The 24,899-nt window shown below is 36.9% G+C and overlaps 1 protein-coding gene and 1 non-coding gene across 2 annotated transcripts; both read left to right on the plus strand.

The window, feature by feature from the left end:
* Nucleotides 1–1,563: 1,563 nt before the first annotated feature.
* LOC112422842 (ATP-dependent DNA helicase PIF1-like) lies at nucleotides 1,564–11,010 on the plus strand. Its single transcript, XM_039829721.1, has 3 exons — nucleotides 1,564–1,842; nucleotides 8,619–8,922; nucleotides 9,374–11,010. The coding sequence occupies exons 1-3, from the start codon at nucleotides 1,564–1,566 to the stop codon at nucleotides 11,008–11,010; spliced, it is 2,220 nt and encodes a 739-aa protein (XP_039685655.1).
* Nucleotides 6,494–6,600, plus strand: LOC120577835 (small nucleolar RNA R71). The gene has a single exon (XR_005643803.1). It is a non-coding gene; the product is annotated as a small nucleolar RNA R71 (small nucleolar RNA).
* Nucleotides 11,011–24,899: the final 13,889 nt, after the last annotated feature.

Below are 24,899 nucleotides of genomic sequence, written 5' to 3' on the forward strand. Positions count from 1 at the left end.
ATCAAGTACCTTTTCAAATATGTAAACAAGGGACATGATTGCATCACCGCAAACTTTTATGGTGGTGGAGGTGAAAATGTTTTGGATGAGATAAAAATATATTATGATTGTCGATATTTGTCCGCGTGTGAAGCTGCCTGGAGAATATTCTCTTTTGACATACATTACAGAGAACCTTCGGCTGAATGGTTAAATTATTGATGAGATAAAACCGCAAGTGCACGGTCTTACCGAAGTAGTATTAAAAGAGTATCGTTCCGACTGGGAGTAGTTTAATTCAATTAACCTTTAGAGATGATTAGAAGAGAAGAGAATTGTAAGTTGGGGGTTTTCAAACGGTTGAAAATTAATATAATAAAAAGAGCCTTGGGATCGTTGGTTTCATCTAAATAACAAGTCCTTCTCAAACCAAAACTATAAGCTTATAATGTTATGTTAGACCTAATTTCTCAAGACAGTTTCTCTTATGTTCCTCTAGCAACCAAGCCTATTTCGCTGACTTGATTACTATCAGATTTTGGTTCCTCTAACAATCAAGACTATTTCGCTGACTTGATTGTTATTAGTTAGTTCCCTTGAAGATTGAAACTATATGTCTCAAAGATTGCAAAGCCTATTTCGCTGACTTTGCAATCCTTGTCTAAATTCACTTGTTCGAATATCAAAGCTCCACTTTCGTTTTATGAATTGATATTTGGAATAATGGATAAACAATTATCAAACCCTCCACTTTCGTTTCCATAGTTTGATAATGGTTGATCCATGTTAAAATGGTGAATTTAGATAAGAAATTAGAGTTACATAAGATTAAGGCTTAGAGCTTGGTTTGATTAGGATTATGTCATTTAGACTTATCCAACAATCCCAAGACAAGGAGAAGTCTACTCACTCATGTTCATCGTAGACATGGGGGAGAAGAGAGAAAGCATAAAAGTAAATGACAAGAAAATAAAGGAAAAGAAAAGAACTTTAATTAGAAAAGCAATTGTCACTTATTGAATTCCAAGTAAAGATGAATATTTGTGATGGATGGCTACTCTATTTATAGCATTTGTTCGACTTAAAATCTAAGCTATTACATTCGGGCTAAAAATAGAGTAGCTTAAAATCTAAGCAAAAGCAGCAAAAGTGAGACTGGAGGGTGGCACGGCCGTGCCAAGGTTAGCACGGGCCGTGCCAAGCTTCTGGCATGGGGGAGACATATTTTTGTCTCTCAATCTTCATATTTTTGCATCCAATCGGCTCCAAGTCCCTTTCTTTTGCTCCAAGACTCAATCCATCCAATATTCATTCCTGAAATAAAATAAAATGCAATTTAAAGTAAACTATCCTAAAAAGGAAATAATACTAACATAAAATAAAATAAAATCTAAATAAAACTAAACTAAAAAGCGTATTAAAATAGTCAATAAATGACTCATCAATTATCATTTAGAAAATGAGCATTCAATTACGTACGAAGAGAACGAGGATATTGCAGATGTCATTGAAAGATCGCATAGAAAAACTACAAAGTTTTTGGCTTGGATGAAAGCAAATCAGAAGTATAAAGAAGCAAGAAATATGACTTACAATCAATTCCCGACAAAATTCATGTGGAAAGCACAAGATCATGAATGGACTCCTAGGCAGCTTGGTTTTTCGATAGGAAGGGTCCATTTTGCTCCACCAGGTTCCAGCGAAAGGTTTTACCTGAGAACTCTCTTAAACTACATCAAAGGTCCGACATCTTTCGATGACATCAAGACAGTCGACAGTGTCAAATACAATACTTTCAAGGAAGCCTGCTACGCTATGGGGTTACTGGATGATGACAAGGAGTTTATAGACGCCATAATGGAAGTAAGTCTTTGGGGAACTGGCACTTATTTACGTAGACATGGCAGCAACAAAAGGATTAATATATGACACTTTAAATAAAAGCTTATGTCTCCCTCGAGGTTTCATTTCAATGTACACTAATCACAACTTCAAGTATTCTTTGTAAACTTATTCAACCCAACAACAAATCTTAAGTGAGTGTATGTGTGTGTAGTCCAACCCTTTTCTTGCTCCTGTATAAGATAGATATTATGAGGAACAGGTTCTAACCTTAACACTAAAATGACCGAGAAAAATCTTTTCTTCATTTCATATAAGAGAAGTGGGAGAGTTAAGAAAGACTTGATGAATTTATACATTTGGGGGCTTGTAGATGCCTAGGGGCTATCATTTCACATTGGAAGTCCGTGAGGGGGTATCCTTTCCTCCAAGTTTCTATGATCACCCTAAGTAGTGCTACAACTTGTTTACTTCACTTAGGAAGTTCCTCTTTTTAGAGGGTTTAATTCAAGCACAGTTTATTTGAGAAGTCATCACCACATTTAGGAAGTTAGTGAGAGGGTATCATTTCCTCCACGTGTGGTGATATCCTTCCGCCCCATTTCGGTTTACACATTTCATCACATTAGAATTATTCCCACATAAACTTATACTACTTTTTCTCTGAAGATTTTTAAGGGTCCAGGTTACCATTAAAGCTAGAACGTGTTCCTTAAAATACCTACTCATACACTTACTCAAGGATTGCAACTAGGTGCTTTTCTCATTGGAGAATTAATTTCACAATAAAACTTGATGTGGGTATAGCAAGAATACTTATAACACAAGAAATCACTTTCGTGTACAAGAAACGACCATTGAAGAGACAACAAAAAATTTATGTCATAATAAAACAATAAAAACGAGCTGCTTAATCATGCCTTTCACAATAAAACATAACAAAAGAATAAAGTTCAAGGGAGTTTGGAAACACTACAACTAAAGACACTTTATTAAGCTCCCCCCACACTTAGCAGAAGCATTGTCCTCAATGATTCAAGATAAAAGAAAAAGAGGAGGGAGGAGAATGAGATAGAAATTGAAGAGATAAGGTGAAAAAGAGGAAGAGGAAAGCTCACATTTTTATTGAGGTCCATAGGGAGGACCTTGGAGGTTGAAGTGTTGCATCATGTTCCGAAGCATTTGGTTGTTTTCTTCGGATATGCGGTTGCCCCTTAGGACATCATTTCTTAGCCCGGATAATTCAACACCTTGCCTTTGTTGCTCGGTGCTTATCCTTTGTACCTCGGTTTGCATCCATGCCCATCTTTCATTGTCGTCGTTATGGTCATGGGGTTCGTCTTCATGGTGCATGTGTGCACCGTCTTCGTCGCCTTGATTATGCTCTTCATGTACCAAATTCTCCATCACCAACATACAACAAATTCTCCTCCACCTCCAACAAAAGAGGTATGCGAAGCTGAAGTGCATAAGTCATGGCTGGGTGAATCTTAATGAAATTCATAGCAACAAGAGTTTCAATATTAAGCCTATTGTTACCCTCAATTGGATTTATCCCATCTTCCTCACCCACTCCAAACTTCCTAGCTATGAAGGTAATGATACCACCGACTACTATCTCAGCTCTATTATCCGGTTTAGCACCTATGGAGGAAAGGTAATCAAGTAGGTAGAAACAAGTATTAACGGGATTGTTACTAAGCATTGCCCAAAGCATAAAAAGTTCATCCGTCCTAGTTGTTCCTACCTCTTTTCTACCCCAAATGGTACAAGCCATGACTCTCTGGAGGTATCTAAGCACTGGGTTGTGAATGTTACTAGCCTTATTGTTGCGAGGATTATATTGCCTTAACCCGGTAATGCATTTCCAAAAGAGAGCGGGGTCATAGTATTCCGACTTAAGATTTGGATTCCAAGAGTCATGGATGAACCCCGCATTTGCGAAGTCCATTTCTAAACAAAAATTTTCAAGAGACATCTCGTAATCCACATTCAAAAGTCGGAAGGAGACTCTATGGTCGGGGTTATCAAAGTTCACTTTATCCTTCGTAAATTCAATAGAACTTAAGAATTCATAAGTGAAATTTTCAAAACCTTTCATAGGTCTAAGCATATCAACCCATCCTAAATTTCCTAGTAAGCTAAACACATTATCCCTTAGTCCTAGCACACTCAAAGTATAAGGATCAGGATATCGACAAGGGTGCAAAGGTTTAGAGATAAGAATTTTATACCTGTCCCTTTGCTTGGTGTCCTTGAAGACTATGCCATGATTCTTGGCTTGCGTTTTCTTCTTTGATTGTGGTCCTCCGGAAGAGCTTGCTCCATCTTTCCTAGATGCCATTATCCGTAACCTTGGTTGACCTTTTGTGTTTTGGGTGAAGGTTGGGTTTTGGGAAGTGGTTTTGGTGGAAAAGGTTGGTTGGGTGAAGGGTTGGTGTTTGAGTGAGTGTTGGGAGTTGGGTTGGGTGAATTGGTGAAGAATTTGTGGGTTTTTAGGTAGGTGAATGGGGGCTACGAATTTGATGATTTTTGGTAGGGATGGAGGAAAGTTGTTTTTGAGTGAAGGGTTATGATTGGAATGTGGATTGTGGTTGATTGGGTGAAGAAATTTTGTTAATTGGTGAAGTTTTGAGGGAGATATGGAGGTTTGAAATTTCTATGGTTATGGAGGTTTTTGAGAGAAGTTTGAATGTTTGTGGTGGAGAATGAAGGAAGAAGAAGATGAAAGGTGAGGTATATGCTTACCTGTAGTCGGGCACGGCCGTGCCAACCTTAGCACGGGTCGTGCCAACATTCTGTAGTTTTTTGGATGGTTTTGGAAGGTGAGGTCTGGCACGGCCGTGCCAGTGTGAGCACGGGCCGTGCCAAGGTTCTGGATATCGGGGCTTCAAAATTTTCCCTTTTCTCGATTCATACTCGGACAATTACCTATAAAACAATTAAAAACAAAACAACAAAACAAAACAAAAGCAGTTAAATGCGTGGGTTGCCTCCCACGAAGCGCTTCTTTATAGTCATTAGCTTGACGTTATAAGAAAGTGTTCGTTAGAAAGGATCAAAGAGGTCGTATTGTGTAGATGGCGCTAACGAGCGTTCTTGCACATCATGACCTTTAATCACATTACAAGAATAGAGGGCGGGACCTTTCATATAATTCTCCAACTCAAATCCTATCAACTCATCACTCACTTGAAAAACAATCCTACCATTTTGAACATCTACTATAGCACCCGCAGTGGCGAGAAAGGGTCGTCCTAAGATTATAGGGCACGCATTGTCCTCATCTATGTCAAGCACCATGAAATCAGTTGGGATGTCTATCCCTTCTATTTTAACGGGGATGTCCTCGACATATCCGACAGGTTGGATATCAGAACGATCGGCTAACTTCAATGTTGTTTCGGTAGGCTTTAACTCGCCCAACCCTAGCTTTGTAAAGAGGGGTAAGGGCATCAAACTAACACTTGCTCCTAAATTGCATAAGGCTCGGTTTAAGGTTTCATTCCCTATCATACAAGGGATGGCAAAACTTCCTGGATCTCTAAGCTTTGTAGGTGGCTTCTTGATGATTGCATTATTTTCCCTTGTCAAAGCTATTGTTTCATTATGATCTATAGCCTTTTTCTTTGAAAAAATTTCTTTTAAAAACTTGGCGTATAGGGGCATACGAGACAAAGCTTCAGCATAGGGGATCTTAATGCAAATCTTTTGAATTATGTTTAAGAATTTAGTGAATTGAGCCTCCAAGTTGAGCTTAGTAAGCCTTAATAGTGTAAGGGCTTTGTTCTTGTCAAGCGATTTTTCTCTTTTTATCACACCTTTCTTACCTAGACACCTAACACTCTCCCTCTTGACACTTTTGGCTTTAGTAACGGTCTCTTCTAGCTTACTACCCCCAAGAAAAATAGCGTTGACATGGGCTTTGAGGTTTGTTTCAGGTTGACCAGGAAAGACTCCTGGTGTTTGAGAAGAGGTGGCCACTTGTTGGGCCACTTGGGAGATTTGGGTCTCAAGCATTTTTGTGTGTGTGGCGATAGAATCAACCTTGGTATTGAGTTTGGAGAGAGAGTCGTTCAGAAATCCTGTTTGGTTTTTCAATTCTTGAAGATTTTTATTTTGATTAGCAATGCAATTTTCCAATAAAATCTCCAAACTTGATTTCTGAGCCGCTCTCTGGTTGTTTGTATAGCCAGGTGGTGCTGCTTGTCCATAGGAACCTTGAGGATTTTTGTAAAAATTTTGATTTGGCCTCATTCCTTGGTTGTATTGAGCGTAATTCAGTTGCTCAATATTGGCAGCACTACCTAACTGACAATCAACACCTATATGACCGGATATACCACAGACTTCACAAGGAGGGGATGCAGAGGAAGGTGTGACAGCATTAACGTTAAGTTTTTCAAATTTTTGGGTTAATGCCTCAACCTTAGCAGCAAGGTGATTATATTCAGAGACTTCGTATATACCTGCCTCTTTCTTAGAGGGAGTAGGAGTGGTGACGGCTCTCTCGTTGGTCCATTGGTAGTGATTTTGAGCCATGTCCTCAATCAAAGCATAAGCCTCCGTATAGTTTTTGTTCATTAGAGCTCCACCTGCAGCTGCATCAACAGACATCTTAGTGGTATATGACAAGCCATTATAAAACGTGTGGACTATAAGCCACTTCTCTAGGCCATGGTGGGGACAAAGTCTAAGCATTTCCTTGAAATGCTCCCACGCCTCATAGAGAGATTCCCCATCTTTTTGATTGAAACGAGTAATTTGATCTCTAAGTTTAGCGGTTTTAGATGGGGGGGAAAATCGGGCAAGGAATGCTCGCCTCATATCTTCCCATGAAGTGATGGAACCGACTTCTAGGGAATGGAACCAAGCGCTAGCTCTATCCCTTAAGTAAAAGGGAAAGAGATGAAGTCTTACGGCTTCTTGGTTCTCTTTTATGGCGCCACTGAGTCTAACAAAGGAAGAAATATGGAGATTTGGATCCTCAGTGGGTGATCCAGAAAACTGATTTTGCTGCACCAAATTGAGTAGTGCAGGCTTGATTTCGAAGTTATTACCCGCAACCGTTGGGTACACGATAATAGCTTGTGGCTCTTCCGTTGAAGGAGTAGCATACTCTTTGAGAGTGCGTTCAGCCATAGTAGTATTATTTTGTGCCTCTCTCTTTTTCTTATGCAAAAACCTTTCGATCTCAGGAATAAATTCTCCGAGACTTTTACTTCTTCGCATAAGAACCCGAGAACCCAAGAAGTTAGTGGTAATACAAAAGAAAGAAGTAGAAGAAAAGAGGAAGAGAAGAGAGTTCTAATCACAAAGAAAGAGTTAATCAAATTAGTTTACTCCCCGGCAGCGGCGCCAAAAACTTGATGAGATAAAACCGCAAGTGCACGGTCTTACCGAAGTAGTATTAAAAGAGTATCGTTTCGACTGGGAGTAGTTTAATTCAATTAACCTTTAGAGATGATTAGAAGAGAAGAGAATTGTAAGTTGGGGGTTTTCAAACGGTTGAAAATTAATATAATAAAAAGAGCCTTGGGATCGTTGGTTTCATCTAAATAACAAGTCCTTCTCAAACCAAAACTATAAGCTTATAATGTTATGTTAGACCTAATTTCTCAAGACAGTTTCTCTTATGTTCCTCTAGCAACCAAGCCTATTTCGCTGACTTGATTACTATCAGATTTTGGTTCCTCTAACAATCAAGCCTATTTCGCTGACTTGATTGTTATTAGTTAATTCCCTTCAAGATCGAAACTATATGTCTCAAAGATTGCAAAGCCTATTTCGCTGACTTTGCAATCCTTGTCTAAATTCACTTGTTCGAATATCAAAGCTCCACTTTCGTTTTATGAATTGATATTTGGAATAATGGATAAACAATTATCAAACCCTCCACTTTCGTTTCCATAGTTTGATAATGGTTGATCCATGTTAAAACGGTGAATTTAGATAAGAAATTAGAGTTACATAAGATTAAGGCTTAGAGCTTGGTTTGATTAGGATTATGTCATTTAGACTTATCCAACAATCCCAGGACAAGGAGAAGTCTACTCACTCATGTTCATCGTAGACATGGGGGAGAAGAGAGAAAGCATAAAAGTAAATGACAAGAAAATAAAGGAAAAGAAAAGAACTTTAATTAGAAAAGCAATTGTCACTTATTGAATTCCAAGTAAAGATGAATATTTGTGATGGATGGCTACTCTATTTATAGCATTTGTTCGACTTAAAATCTAAGCTATTACATTCGGGCTAAAAATAGAGTAGCTTAAAATCTAAGCAAAAGCAGCAAAAGTGAGACTGGAGGGTGGCACGGCCGTGCCAAGGTTAACACGGGCCGTGCCAAGCTTCTGGCATGGGGGAGATATATTTTTGTCTCTCAATCTTCATATTTTTGCATCCAATCGGCTCCAAGTCCCTTTCTTTTGCTCCAAGACTCAATCCATCCAATATTCATTCCTGAAATAAAATAAAATGCAATTTAAAGTAAACTATCCTAAAAAGGAAATAATACTAACATAAAATAAAATAAAATCTAAATAAAACTAAACTAAAAAGCGTATTAAAATAGTCAATAAATGACTCATCAATTATCATTTAGAAAATGAGCATTCAATTACGTACGAAGAGAACGAGGATATTGCAGATGTCATTGAAAGATCGCATAGAAAAACTACAAAGTTTTTGGCTTGGATGAAAGCAAATCAGAAGTATAAAGAAGCAAGAAATATGACTTACAATCAATTCCCGACAAAATTCGTGTGGAAAGCACAAGATCATGAATGGACTCCTAGGCAGCTTGGTTTTTCGATAGGAAGGGTCCATTTTGCTCCACCAGGTTCCTGAGAACTCTCTTAAACTACATCAAAGGTCCGACATCTTTCGATGACATCAAGACAGTCGACAGTGTCAAATACAATACTTTCAAGGAAGCCTGCTACGCTATGGGGTTACTGGATGATGACAAGGAGTTTATAGACGCCATAATGGAAGCAAGTCTTTGGGGAACTGGCACTTATTTACGTAGACTCTTTGCGGAACTTATGGTATCTGATCAGTTTGCCAGACCAGATGTTGTCTGGAATTCTACATCCGCAAGTTTGATTGATGACATTTTCCACAAACAGAGGTGGGTGCTTGGAGCTCCAGATTTATTTCATTGCTTATTTATTTTTTTCAATTGCGTAATAATTATGCTTGTTCCTTCTTTCTTCTCAAATAATTTTCCATTTTTGACAATACATGCGTTTGTTTTTATACGAAGGTAACTACCGTTGTTTTTTCAAAATACATGCAATGATATTGGTAAATCTAATAGTGGTTGTGCGTTTGTGCAAAATATTTATTCTAACGACAATTTACATAAATTATGAATGAATAACTATTTATATCAGAAATGTATATTGGCTGAAGTTGAAAAAATTAAGCTCTATTAAGTGCATTCACACGTCTGTTTTTTTATGAAAATTACATTAACATGGCTGTTTTTTTCTCATTCATTCGATAAACAACTCCTGCTGATTTTTAACAACTCTGATTTGTCTCCCAGATTTACGTTTGACTGATGAGCAGTTGAAGGCTTATACATTGGCCGAACTAGTAATGTTGTTGCAGAGTGCTGGGAAGAGTTTGTCTGATTTTCCTCCAATGCCAAAGGCCGATGCATCGTTGGTCCCAGATGTCGGGAGTAGATTGATTTATGATGAGATGAACTATAATAGGTCTGTACTAGCTGCTGAACATACCCGGTTGATCTCGACCATGACTTCAGAACAACATAATGTATATGATACAATCATTACAAGAGTCAGGGAAGACAAGCCTGGTTTTTTTTTCCTATACGGTTATGGTGGTACGGGGAAGACATTTATTTGGAGAGATTTGTCAGCTGCTTTAAGGTCTGATGGTGAGATTGTTTTAGCATGTGCATCGAGTGGGATTGCTGCCTTGCTTATACCCGGTGGAAGAACTGCACATTCGAGATTCAGTATCCCTTTTATAATCGATGAGACCTCAATGTGTGGAGTTACCCCAAATACACCGTTGGCATCGCTGGTGATTAAGGCTAAACTTATCATATGGGATGAAGCGCCAATGATGCACAAACATTGTTTAGAAGCACTCGATAGATCCTTGAGAGATGTTCTAAAGACCGTAGATGAAAGAAACAAGGACATACCGTTTGGTGGTAAGGTTGTTGTCTTAGGTGGAGATTTTAGACAGATATTACCAGTCATACCCAAAGCTCCCAGGCCAGAGATTGTCTATGCTTCAATTTACTCATCTGATTTATGGAGGTACTGTGAAGTCCTTACGCTTACAAAAAATATGAGGGTTCTAAGCGGCGCATCTGAAGCTGACATTGAAGAGAGGAAGTTGTTTTCTGACTGGGTTTTAAGAGTTGGGGATGGTACAATTGGGGAAATCAATGATGTCGACATATCCGTTGAAATCCCGTCTAACTTGCTTATTCCAAGTTCAGGTAATCCTATTGCATCTATTGTTCAAAGCACTTACACAAATTTGTTAGGACACATTGGTAAAGCAGAATATTTTCAAAGCAGAGCAATATTGGCACCAAAGAATACAATTGTTGATCAGGTTAATGATTATGTGTTAGACTTGATTCCTGGTGAGGAAAAAATTTATTTGAGTTATGATACACCTTATCATAAAAACCTAGGCGGTGACGCAGTGGACGACATCCACACGCCTGAATTTCTCAACACCATTGTTGCCTCCGAATTACCAAATCATAGGATTCGATTGAAAGTGGGAGTACCTGTGATGTTATTGAGGACAATAGATCAAAATTTGGGCTTATGTAACGGTACAAGATTGATTATTACAAAGATGGGTAAATTTGTGCTCGAGGCAGAGGTAATATCTGGATCTAATATAGGTGAAAAGGTGTTTATTCCAAGATTATCGCTACAGCTGTCTGATACTAGAATTCCGTTCAAGTTTAAACGAAGGCAGTTTCTGTTGTCTGTCTCATTTGCAATGACTATTAACAAGAGTCAGGGTCAGTCTTTGAAAAATGTTGGTGTCTATCTACCATCTCCTGTTTTTTCACATGAACAATTGTACATCGCAATATCGAGGGTTACTTCAAGGGATGGTTTAAAGATGTTGATCAATGACGAGGACGACCAAGATACTGATGTGACATCAAATGTGGTCTAGAGAGAAGTTTTCCGTAATGTGTAGCACTTTGTTTTGTAGTGTTGTTGTGATTGCATATTGGTACTATTTTTATGTCGACATGGTACTATTTTTATGTCGACAGACGTTGGATTTCATTTTATTCAATAAATTATGTCATTATATTTATATGTTATGTTTCCGTAACAGGATCGATGTCATGAAAATTGTTTAATATGGTACTTAAAGACGTTTCTGGCAATTTTTTTTACGAATTGAATTTTACTATTTTAACGATTCAAGAAAAATATTTACTTTCATATTTGCGCTATAATTTTTTTTGTTGTATGACCTGTGCGTTAGCACAGGTCAATGGTCTAGTCTCTTTAGATTCTGTGTGCTTGCTGTTTCTTCATAGGGGTGTGTTCTTGATCTTGGAGAAATGGTCTTTTGTATCCCTCTGTTTTATAAGTATTGGTCTTAATTTGTTTTAGCCAAAAAGTTGCCAAAGGGGGAGATTGTTGGGTATTTGTATTTGCTGCATTGTTGCTAAAACAAATATCTTTGTTCTATAAGTTGGAACCAATGTTCCAACATGTGTTTAGGCGTCTCTGTAAGATGTTGGATATGATGCTCCAACATCTTGGCACGGTTCAGTGTGCCTGAGTTGTCACCTGTTTGTGCGTGCGCCCTTTATTGTTTAAGGAAACAATATTTCCTTAACTTATTGACTAAGCAACGCGCATATTTTCTAAGAATCAGCTGTGGAATATTTCTAAAGTGTATTTTTGTACTTGTCGAAAAAGTACGGTAAAGAAAATTAGGGTTTTCTCAGTATACTAGGGTTTTAGACTGATTATTGGATGCCTTGAGAATGATCTCAAGAGTAGTATTTATAGCCTTCTATGGGCTTGGGTTTCGGTTGCTTAATCTCCAAGTAATAGGGGTGTTTATGTATTTAGGGGCGGTTTCTAGAAGATTCTAGAGTTTATTGAGGTGGCGCTCTGAATAATGCGCGCTCGGGGCCGTAGGGCTTTTTTGAAGGGTGTTAAGGCCTTCTTGAGGGGTCTAAAAGCCTTTTTGGAGGTCTTTCAGGTCCTTAGGAATATTATGACGGTCCAATTTTATATTTTAGTAAATATTTATTATTGTTTGGAACGATCCTATAAATGTTCCGACACTTTAGGAACTTCCAGATTTATTTTTGATTCTTGTTTTGCAGCTTAGCTGAACCGATCTGCAATGTGCTGAAGCCCAACGAATTATTTAGCCCAAGCTGCTTCAGTATATAAGGAAGACTTCAAGACCTAATTGTTCATTCAAGCCGTCATACTAAAAAGTTAGATTTTTAGGGTTTGAGTCTTCATGTGTTCTGCTCTTGTATCGTTTGTGATGCAAGTTTAGAATCTACTGTGTGTTCTTTCTTTTATCGTCTATGATACTTGTTAGGACTTTGTGTACGTATTGATTACTCCTTGTACTACACCGAAGTTTTGAAACAAGGTGTTAGTTGTTTGTGTTGGAAGGTAACTTCTATCTTTGTTTTAGTTTAGGTCTGATAGGTCACAAGGGTTGTGACTGACCATTAGGATAGTGATATGGGATCTCAGATCTAGGAGTTCCTAGGTTGAAGTCTATACGGGTAGGTCCTAGGTCATATAGTGTAAACGATGAGTTTTCTAAGGGCTATAGAATAAGGACTACCCTAGTGGATTTCCTTCCTGGCTTGGTAGCCCCTGATGGGATAAAACCGCAAGTGCGCGGTTCTACCGAAGTAGTAAAAAGAGTATCGTTCCGACAGGGAGTTATGAATTCAATTAACTTTTATAATGATTAGATGAAAGTTTCAAAAGTTAAAAAGTTTGGATTTTTAATTGAAAGAAAATACCAATAATAATAATAATAAAAGGGTGCCCTGGGATTATTGGTCCGTCAAAGTGACAAACCCTTCTCAATCCAAACCCTTAAACCTATAACCTTATGTTAGACTTAATTTCTAAAGGCAAGTTTCTCTTTAGCCTATCACATCTCCTTTCGGTCTCAGTGAGTGTGTTCCTCTAGCAATCACGCCTATTTTCATGGTTGATTGCTATTAGAATCCTTGAAGTTTAAAACTTTATATGTCTCAAGGTTTGCTAGACTATTTTTATGTTTCGCAATCCTTGTCTAAATTCACTTGTTCGAATATCAAAACTCCACTTTCGTTTCATGAATTAATATTTGAGATGATGAATTAACAATTACTAACCCTCCACTTTCGCTTCTACAGTTTGATAATTGTTAATTCATGTTAAAACGGTGAATTTAGATTAGAAATTATGGTTACATAAAATTATGGTTTAAGGCTTGGTTTGATTAGGATTATGTCATTAGACTTATCCAACAATCCCAATACAAGAAGAGTCTACTCACTAACGTTCATTGTAGACATAGAAGATAAGAAGAAGAAGAACATAAAATAAAGGTTGAACTTTAATTCAAAGAAACAATTGTCACTTATTATTTCCAAGAACAAAAGATGAATTGTTATGATAGCTAGCTACTCTATTTATAGTCGATAACGACTTAAAACCTAAGCAATACATCACTAGAATGTTCCACAAGAAACTAAGGGCTTTTAGGTCAGAAATAAACTAATAGGTAGCTTGTCCGGAAAGCAAAAGCAGCAAAAGGACTAAAGTGGAGCGCGCCTCTTGTATATATTTGTACAATATCTTCAAATTCTTTGCACAAGATATTTTTGTATGAGATATTCATATTTTTGTCCTCAATCCTTGCACTAGATATTTTTGTATAAGATCTTTTATATTTTTGGCACGAATCAGCTCCAATTCTCCTTTCTTTTGCTCTAAGACTCAATCTTTAGAATATTTGTTCCTGAAATATAATAACTTGCAATTGTAGTAAAAGAGTTCTAAAAAGGAAATAAACTTAAATAAAATAAACTCAAATATAAATAAAACGGACTTAAATATTATATTAAAATAACTAATTATTGACTCATCAAACTCCCCCACACTTGAATCTTTGCTTGTCCTCAAGCAAAAGGCATAGACATAGTAGCATAAGCAAGACTTAACATATGACAATTCAATTAAAATTTGTGTCTCCTCAAAGGCTTTTATTTCAAGCATACACTAATCACAAACTCAAGCATTTCCTTTAATCTTTATTCAACCCAACAATCAAGTTCTAAGTGAGTGTGTGTGTGTGTATTCCAACCCTTTTCTTGCGCCTGTATAAGATAGATATTATGAGGAAACAGGTTCTAACCTTATGACTACACCAACCGAGAAAAATTCTTTCTTCATTTCATATAAGAGAGATGGGAGTATTTGTGATCATTGGATCTTTGTCATTTGCACATTCTTGGGATTTCAGCAGAATTTTTATTAATTTTATGGAGACAACATCTTCACGTAGGAAGTCGGAGGGCCTACCCCCTTCCCCAATCTAGATTCAATGGTGCCCCTTAAAACATCACTTTCATGTAGGAAGTTGGAGGGCTTACCCCCTTCCCCAATCTAGATTCAATGAAGCAACCTTGAAATTATTTTGGTTTGATAAACTCCCCCACACTAACTTATACTACTTTTACTTTGAAAATTTTTTAGGGTTAATTTACCTTTAGAGTTAAAACGTGCTCCTTAAAATACATATTCATACATTTGCTCAAGGGATGCAACTCGTGCTTTTCTCATTGGAGAATTATTCACAATAAAACAAGATGTGGGTATATCAAGAATACTTAAAACACTCAAGACACTTTATTAGGGCCCCCCGCCCCCCATTTCATATAAGAGAGATGGGAGTATTTGTGATCATTGGATCTTTGTCATTTGCACATTCTTGAGATTTCAGCAGAATTTTTATTAATTTTATGGAGATAACATCTTCACGTAGGAAGTCGGAGGGCCTACCCCCTTCCCCAATCTAGATTCAATGGTGCCCCTTAAAACATCACTTTCATGTAGGAAGTCGGAGGGCTTACCCCCTTCCCCAATCTAGATTCAATGAAGCAACCTTGAAATTATTTTGGTTTTATAAACTCCCCTACACTAACTTATACTACTTTTACTTTGAAATTTTTTTAGGGTTAATTTACCTTTAGAGTTAGAACGTGCTCCTTAAAATACCTATTCATACATTTGCTCAAGGGATGCAACTCGTGCTTTTCTCATTGGAGAATTATTCACAATAAAACAAGATGTGGGTATATCAAGAATACTTAAAACACTCAAGACACTTTATTAGGGCCACACACACACACACACACTTGGGAGAAGCATTGTCCTCAATGATTCAAAACAAGAAAAATAAAAGGGAAGAAAAAGAAGAAGAAGTAGGAGAAAGAGATAAGAGATAAGGGAAGAGAGGAAGAGGAAAGCTCACATTATCATTGAGGTCCATAAGGAGGACCTTGGAGGTGAATTTGCTCCATCATGTTCTGAAGCATTTGGTTATTTTCTTCGGTCATGCGGTTGCCTCTTATGACATCATTTCTTAGCCCAGATAATTCAACACCTTGTCTTTGTTGCTCGGTGCTTATCCTCTCAACTTCAGTTTGCATCCATGCTCATCTTTCATTATCATAGTTACCAACGGCTTCTTGTTCATGGTGCAAGTGTGCACCTTCCTCCTCTTCATCACTACCATCATCTTCTTGTCCTATGGGTTAGTACCAACATAAAGTAAATTTTTCACCTTTTTACTTTGAAGCCATCGACCTAGTTTTGATTTTGGTTGGTTTGGGTGAAGGTTATGTTTTGGTATGGTTTTGTGTGGGAAGTGTTGGTTTAGTGATGGGGTTTGGGTTTAAGTCAGGTTTATGAGTTGAATGGTGGAGATTGGTGAAGCATTTTTGGTGTTTGGTTATGGTTTAATGGTGTACGAATTTGGTGTTTGGATGGATGAAAGTTGATTTTGATTGATGGTTTATGTTTGGAATGATGAATGAAGATAGATACGAAGGTTTGAAGGTTGATGTTATGGAGGTTTAGAGAGAGAAGTTGAAGGATGAGGAAAGTTTGTGTTTGAGAATGAAGGAAGAAGAAGAAAGTAGAAAAAAATTGGTAAAAGAAGGCCTGGGACTATGGCACGGCCGTGCCACCACAGGCATTGTAACACCCCGTTTTCCCAACTTAAAAATTTCAAACATATATCAGACTATTCAACATATAAACGGAATGCTACACTTCATAAAATCATAAATGAGATAATTAACTAATTATCCTTCAACATAAATCAATTCCAAAAACATTGCAGCGGATTAAGTCATCAACATAATTAAGTCTTGGCACGCAGGCCTCATCAAACATCTCATAAAATTCAGTTTAAACAACTTAATCAATTGGCATCATAAATCAAATACGTAAGGAACATAAAATAGCCACAAAAGATCCCATCCCGTTACGTATCAGAGCACCTAAACGACTCAGTGAGGGATAGCCACTCACGACAGCAAAACACAGCAACCTACTCTCGATCACTTGCAAGTTACTCACACGAAGAGCAACATTTCCAAGCAGAAGGGGTGAGATTTCACAAAACAATAATATTAAACATATAACTCAACAATTATATTTAACAACATGAAAACATCATATATTCATCATAGATAGTAATCTAATCATTAACACTTCATATTCAACGTATTAAATACATCATCACGTAGCACATAATAATCAAATCATAACCATCATCATATGACATCGTAAATCATCACATTACACACATCATCTTATACATAAACGCACAACATAATCATCATCTTATAATAATATAAACAACACCACATAAACAACAATGATTAATAAATATTAACACTTCACTTAGTTCTTTATTAACAACTCATTAACAAATGACAACTCAACGACAACGACAATGCAACTTCTACAACTTAAACTCAACATATGCAACTTCAACTTCTTAATCATGCATGTGGTACCAACCAGGGCATCAAGCCCCCAACGTATTGAGCGTAAATAGGCTCACAGAGCATCAAACCCTCTCCCTTCACATATTATGTATAAATATACATTACAGAGCATCAAGCCCTCACCCAACGTAAATGAGTATGCAATGGACTCAACATCTTAACAACTTAACAACTTAGACATCTCTTATGACTCCAATAATTTGGACCAACATCTTATAACTTAAACAACTTAAACCAACATTAGCATCTTAATGATATTAATACATCACATCAGCAAGGCAACATCATCAAATAATTTACAGCAAGTCATCATCAACAATAATCATCAAATACAACCATTACAACTTCATATCAGCATCTTTCACAATATATAAATATTCTCACATTAATCATCAAAGTAAATCATATTCATCACAATAGCAAGACAACATCATTTAAACATATACAGCAAGTAACCATCAATAATAATCTTCATATATAACATTTGCAACTCCATATCAACAACTTTCACATTATATAGATATTTTCACATTTAATCATCAACGTAAATCAAAAATATTAAATCATCTTAATCATCCTCTCTGAACCTCATTATAATCATTTAAGCTTCATTCCTACTCAAAGGTCAACTCACATCAACTCATGCAACATAGGTCACGTTATTCCTAAACAAGGTGTTCTGTCAAACACAAGCTCGCGAGGCGAGAGCCTCTACTCGCCATGGCGAGTATAGGTGTAACTACCAAAAATCCATTCTTAAACTATTCCAGGTTAAATCTCAATCTAGAATCTTTTCTAATCGTAATTAGACATGTTCAGGCACTCAAAAATATTTAAGATTCAACTTAAAAGTCAAAATTACGAAATCATGACAGCTCTTTGGTCACACTCGCTAGGCGAGTGAATCTGCTCGCTATGGCGAGCTGCAAGGTGCAACTCGCGAGGCGGGTAAAAGTTGCTCGCGAGGCGAGGATCATCGTTCGCGAGGGCGAGCGATGAATGTTGGCTCGGGTAGAAGTGCAGTTTTCATGAAAATTCACTATTTCTCATGGTTTTAAGCCTGACATTGATTCCAGAATTCATCCTACACATTAACTAAGGTCTAGGAACAGTTTCTACATCAATCTAACAAGTTTCCACCGTTTAATCAATAATTCTACAATTTTGACCTAGTTTTCAATTCCTCTAAAACTCATCCTACATCATGTTAAGTCTAACCATTGAATTACAGACTTAATAGAATTGCAAAGTTAGTCTCACCCTTACCTTAGAAATTGAAATCGCAGCTCTCAAGGTCTTCCTCCCTTCTCTTTGGCTTTTTCTCCCTTTTCTCCAAAACCTGATCGTACGTACTCATTTTTCTAAACTAGGTCTTCTCCTATTTATATCTCCTCTATTTACTTTATCTTATTCCTCCTATTCCACTAAACTCTTCTAAATCCCAAAACAGCCCCACATCTCAATATTTATTTTATTTTTAAATCTTATTCTATTAAATACTAAAATAAGCCTATCAATAAAATATCAACACATCACCTAATCATATAAAATCACATAAATCATCAAAGTGGACTCTAAACTTAATAAAATAATTAAATAATTAAAGAGGGCGTTACAACTCTCCCCCTTTTATAGAATTTTCGTCCTCGAAAATTTACCTCATATCAGACGATCCACATCCGCTGTCTAAGTACCAGATAAAGCAAACACTCTTCCACCTGCCTGAGGCTTCTTAGGCTTCTTGCACTGCGAACCAATGTGTCCTTCTTCATTGCAGTTGAAACACACTATATCTTCATGCTTACATTCCGCTATCAGATGCCCCTTCCTCCCACATCGGAAGCACTTCTTCTCCTCACCATTGCAGAAATTACTCCTGTGGCCTTTCTTACCACACCTGTAGCAAACAATCTCAGTAGGAGCATCTCTACTCTTAGGTCTCCTCTCATCATCCAGTCTTTGCTCCCCTTCGTCAACAAGAGCACTATAAGGCTTTGGACGACTTTGCTGCCCTTTTCCTCTCTTCTCTTTCACTATCTTGTAGTGAGCTCTAGTATCCTCCTCATAAATCCTGCAACTGCTCACCAGCTCAGAAAAGACACGGATCATCTGGTAACCAATGGCCCCCTTGATATCGGCACGCAAACCATTCTCGAACTTGATGCACTTGGAGAACTTAGCAGTCTCAACAGTGTAATGCGGATAAAACTTAGCCAACTCCACAAACTTCGCAGCATACGCGGTCACGGACATATCACCTTGTCACAGCTCAAGAAACTCAATCTTTTTCTTCCCGCGAACATCTTCCGGAAAGTATCTATTCAAGAACTCCCTCTTAAACACGGCCCAAGTAACAACTCCACCTCCATGCTCTAAGATGGGTTGAATACTAACCCACCAATCATCAGCTTCCTCAGCTAGCATGTGCGTACCAAAACGCACCTTCTGGACTTCATTGCATTGCATAACTCGGAAGATTCTCTCTACCTCTTTGAGCCACGATTGAGCTCCATCTGGATCATACCTTCCTTTGAAAATAGGCGGATGATTCCTCATAAAAGTTTCCAACATCCTCACTTCAGCATTAACACCAGCACTAGCATTAGGCTGTTGTCCCATAGCTTGAGCCACATATTCCAATGCAGCAGCAATAGCAACATCGTTTCTTCCAGCCATCTTAGTTCTATACACAACAAACATCAATCAAACAGCATAAAGACAGTAATACCACTGTTACTCGATACAACTCGACTCAACTACTTGGCCGGATGGACCGACCTGCTCTAATACCAATTGTAACACCCCGTTTTCCCAACTTAAAAATTTCAAACATATATCAGAGTATTCAACATATAAACGGAATGCTACACTTCATAAAATCATAAATGAGATAATTAACTAATTATCCTTCAACATAAATCAATTCCAAAAACATTGCAGCGGATTAAGTCATCAACATAATTAAGTCTTGGCACGCAGGCCTCATCAAACATCTCATAAAATTCAGTTTAAACAACTTAATCAATTGGCATCATAAATCAAATACGTAAGGAATATAAAATAGCCACAAAAGATCCCATCCCGTTACGTATCAGAGCACCTAAACGACTCAGTGAGGGATAACCACTCACGACAGCAAAACACAGCAACCTACTCTCGATCACCTGCAAGTTACTCACACGAAGAGCAACATTTCCAAGCAGAAGGGGTGAGATTTCACTAAACAATAATATTAAACATATAACTCAACAATTGTATTTAACAACATGAAAACATCATATATTCATCATAGATAGTAATCTAATCATTAACACTTCATATTCAACGTATTAAATACATCATCACGTAGCACATAATAATCAAATCATAACCATCATCATATGACATCGTAAATCATCACATTACAAACATCATCTTATACAGAAACGCACAGCATAATCATCATCTTATAATAATATAAGCAACACCACCTAAACAACAATGATTAATAAATATTAACACTTCACTTAGTTCTTTATTAACAACTCATTAACAAATGACAACTCAACGACAACGACAATGCAACTTCTACAACTTAAACTCAACATATGCAACTTCAACTTCTTAATCATGCATGTGGTACCAACCAGGGCATCAAGCCCCCAACGTATTGAGCATAAATAGGCTCACAGAGCATCAAGCCCTCTCCCTTCACATATTATGTATAAATATACATTACAGAGCATCAAGCCCTCACCCAACGTAAATGAGTATGCAATGGACTCAACATCTTAACAACTTAACAACTTAGACATCTCTTATGACTCCAATAATTTGGACCAACATCTTATAACTTAAACAACTTAAACCAACATTAGCATCTTAATGATATTAATACATCACATCAGCAAGGCAACATCATCAAATAATTTACAGCAAGTCATCATCAACAATAATCATCAAATACAACCATTACAACTTCATATCAGCATCTTTCACAATATATAAATATTCTCACATTAATCATCAAAGTAAATCATATTCATCACAACAGCAAGACAACATCATTTAAACATATACAGCAAGTAACCATCAATAATAATCTTCATATATAACATTTGCAACTCCATATCAACAACTTTCACATTATATAGATCTTTTCACATTTAATCATCAACGTAAATCAACAATATTAAATCATCTTAATCATCCTCTCTGAACCTCATTATAATCATTTAAGCTTCAGTCCTACTCAAAGGTCAGCTCACATCAACTCATGTAACATAGGTCACGTTATTCCTAAACAAGGTGTTCTGTCAAACACAAGCTTGCGAGGCGAGAGCCTCTACTCGCCATGGCGAATACAGGTGTAACTCCAAAAAATCCATTCTTAAACTATTCCAGGTTAAATCTCAATCTAGAATCTTTTCCAATCGTAATTAGACATGTTCAGGCACTCAAAAATATCTAAGATTCAACTTAAAAGTCAAAATTACGAAATCATGACAGCTCTCTGGTCACACTCGCTAGGCGAGTGAATCTGCTCGCTATGGCGAGCTGCAAGGTGCACCTCGCGAGGCGGGTAAAAGTTGCTAGCGAGGCGAGCGATGAACTTCATCACTCGCGAGGCGAGGATCATCGTTCGCGAGGGCGAGCGATGAATGTTGGCTCGGGTAGAAGTGCAGTTTTCATGAAAATTCACAATTTCTCATGTTTTTAAGCCTGACATTGATTCCAGAATTCATCCTACACATTATCTAAGGTCTAGGAACAGTTTCTACATCAATCTAACAAGTTTCCACCGTTTAATCAATAATTCTACAATTTTGACCTAGTTTTCAATTCCTCTAAAACTCATCCTACATCATGTTAAATCTAACCATTGAATTACAGACTTAATAGAATTGCAAAGTTAATCTCACCCTTACCTTAGAAATTGAAATCGCAGCTCTCAAGGTCTTCCTCCCTTCTCTTTGGGTTTTTCTCCCTTTTCTCCAAGACCTGATCGTACATACTCATTTTTCTAAACTAGGTCTTCTCCTATTTATATCTCTTCTATTTACTTTATCTTATTCATCTTATTCAACTAAACTCTTCTAAATTCCAAAACATCCCCACATCTCAATATTTATTTTATTTTCAAATCTTATTCTATTAAATATTAAAATAAGCCTATCAATAAAATATCAACACATCACCTAATCACATAAAATCACATAAATCATCAAAGTGGACTCTAAACTTAATAAAATAATTAAATAATTAAAGAGGGTGTTACAGGCACGGGCCGTGCCAACTCTCTAGAAGATGTTGGTTTTTGGCTAGGTTACAGGCACGGCCGTGCCACCACAGGCACGGGAAGTGTGTGGTGGCCGTGCCAAGCTTCTGGTCATGCTAGACTCAATTTTCTTCATTTTTTCGCATCATATTTGGACAAATACCTACAAAACAAATTAAAACAACACAAAATAAATAAAAGCAATTTAAACTCGTGGGTTGCCTCCCACGAAGCGCTCGTTTAAAGTCATTAGCTTGACAATCAAGAGGTTTCTCTACCCTATACCCAATCTTTCCCTAAGGGACAATGGCATCAAACTGACATTCTCTCCCAAATCACACATGACTTTCTCAATCGTTTTAGATCCTATGACACAATGTATGGAAAAAATCTCTAGATCCTTAAGTTGAGGTGGCAATTTGTTTGGAAGTATTTTAATAAGATTCCTAAACTGCTCATCTAAATTGGATTTAGCAAACCCTTGTGTTAATGGAATTTTAGGCTCATGAGGTGGTGAAACAAGTGGCTTTTCATTCCCTCCTATGGCTTTCTCACTTTTAGGCTCATCACTCCCTATCTCTCCCTCATTGTTCTTAACTTTCACAACGGGGTCCTCTAATTGTTTACCATCCCTAAGAGTAATAGCACTTATATGGCATTTGGGGTTGGTTTCAGTTTGACCTGGAAAGATTACAGTGGTTTGAGAGGAAGCAACCACTTGATGTGCCACTTGAGAGATTTGGGTTTCAAACATCTTATTGTGAGTTGCTATGGAGTCTACCTTGGATGTGATTTTTGTAACACCCTACTTCTATTAAAGCAATTAAACATGCGAATAATACATTTATTCAAGAAATAGAGGTTACGCCACATTCAAAATTCAAAAACCAATAAACATGTATATAAACCTCAACAGTCGCAGCGGAATATAAACCAGAGTAAATTCAAATATACATGTTATGAATAAATAAATTACATCAACATAGATGCATCTCAAAAATCCCAACAAACGGGTAATCTCCAAACATTACAAAACCAAAGTAAAAGATAATCTAGACTGACACAACTAAGCCTAGATCAGAGCCGACTAAACATCTAAACACCGATATCGGAGAAAGCTCCAGATATCCACCAAGCACAAGAACTCACCAAGCAACTAAACCTGCACAACGTCTACCCATCCATACATATAGGCAGGCGGTCCATAACAGATCCACTGGGGGTAAGTATTACATTATCATAATCCAAATAACAGTTAACATGAATATTTCAATTTAAACATCATGCACTTGATCAATAATAATTACACATTAATACTTACATCACACCCCGATATCTCACATCAATATTCGTCAATCATATGAACAATTATCAATTTACAATTATTCATTCACAATCACCAATCACGTTTATCATGAATAATCATTAATCACATTTCATGAACAATCACCAATTACTTGTATCATAAATAAATATCAATTCACAGTCATTCATACACGATCACCAATCATATACATCATGAACAATCACCAATCATATACATCATAAACAATCACCGATCATATACATCATGAACAATCACCAATCAAAAGTCATTAACAATCATTATCATAATTCATGAACAATTATCAATTCACAAATATTCATTCACAATCGTCAATCACAAACATCATCAATAATCATTCATCTCAATTCATCACCAATCACATATTTCACGTAAGACTCATGCTATGATATGCACTTATGGACACATAAATGCATGTGGTACCAAATCTCCAAAAGGTCGTCACCTCCGATGGACAAGTCAACATCGCATGTAAGGGGTCACTCCTTACATAATCTCCGAAGTAAAAGAGCCGGACTCTTTTACAACAACTCGACTCTGATGCATGGACATGTGTAAGAACTTGATAATGCGACAACAATTCACAATCTCAACTCAATATATAGGACGACACCCAATTATATTGATTATCTCCACAACATTGCATTATCAAGAAAACATGCCCACACAAATAAATCATAGTATTCACCATCACACATCAACATGATTATCAATGATCAACAATGTCATTCAACATCAACTATATCATATAGTTTCACCATTCCAAACAATTCTCATATCCCAAGTAAGAGAACATACAACATCTCATGACAAATATCATATCCAACATATAACCATTCAACATCAACTATCACATATAGTTTCACCATTCAAGCATTCCTTACATTCTAAGTAAGATAGCATACACATCTCATGATAAACATCATATTCAATACAATCATTCATTCATACAACTTCACTTAGTCATACAAGAATAATCTCAATAACTCACAAGACAATTTACTTAAGAAACATTTCCAGCAAAAATCTAAATCATGTGGCAAACGGCCAACATTGACAATTTTTAAAGCCAGGCAACTTATTCAACTCCGCCCAAAATATTTCTTAAACCATCAACACATTCACAACAACATATATATTCACCCACCATATCATAATAAACAATATATATGGATTCACCAATATCATCACCTCCACATAATTTCACATCAAATACATGATTTGCCTACTTTCCAAGTCAAGAGGAAAATACATCACCTTAAGATAAACATCACATTCAATACTCAACTAACCATCAAATACTTCCATATAGTCATACAAAACTAAATATGAAAGATTTATAAGGTGATTGGCTTAAAAGGATATTTTCATCAATGTTCGTCTCTCTTTAA

Source organism: Medicago truncatula, unplaced genomic scaffold, assembly GCF_003473485.1.
Source record: "Medicago truncatula cultivar Jemalong A17 unplaced genomic scaffold, MtrunA17r5.0-ANR MtrunA17Chr0c01, whole genome shotgun sequence".
NCBI lineage: Eukaryota > Viridiplantae > Streptophyta > Magnoliopsida > Fabales > Fabaceae > Medicago > Medicago truncatula.

Bases quoted from the DNA above. Each gene is read 5' to 3' on its own strand.
- LOC112422842 (XM_039829721.1), top strand. From the start codon at position 1,564: ATGACTTACAATCAATTCCCGACAAAATTCATGTGGAAAGCACAAGAT. The intron at 1,843-8,618 runs GTAAGTCTTTGG...ATGGACTCCTAG, and splicing joins TTATAGACGCCATAATGGAA to GCAGCTTGGTTTTTCGATAG. The intron at 8,923-9,373 runs GTTTGATTGATG...TTTGTCTCCCAG, and splicing joins CTGGAATTCTACATCCGCAA to ATTTACGTTTGACTGATGAG.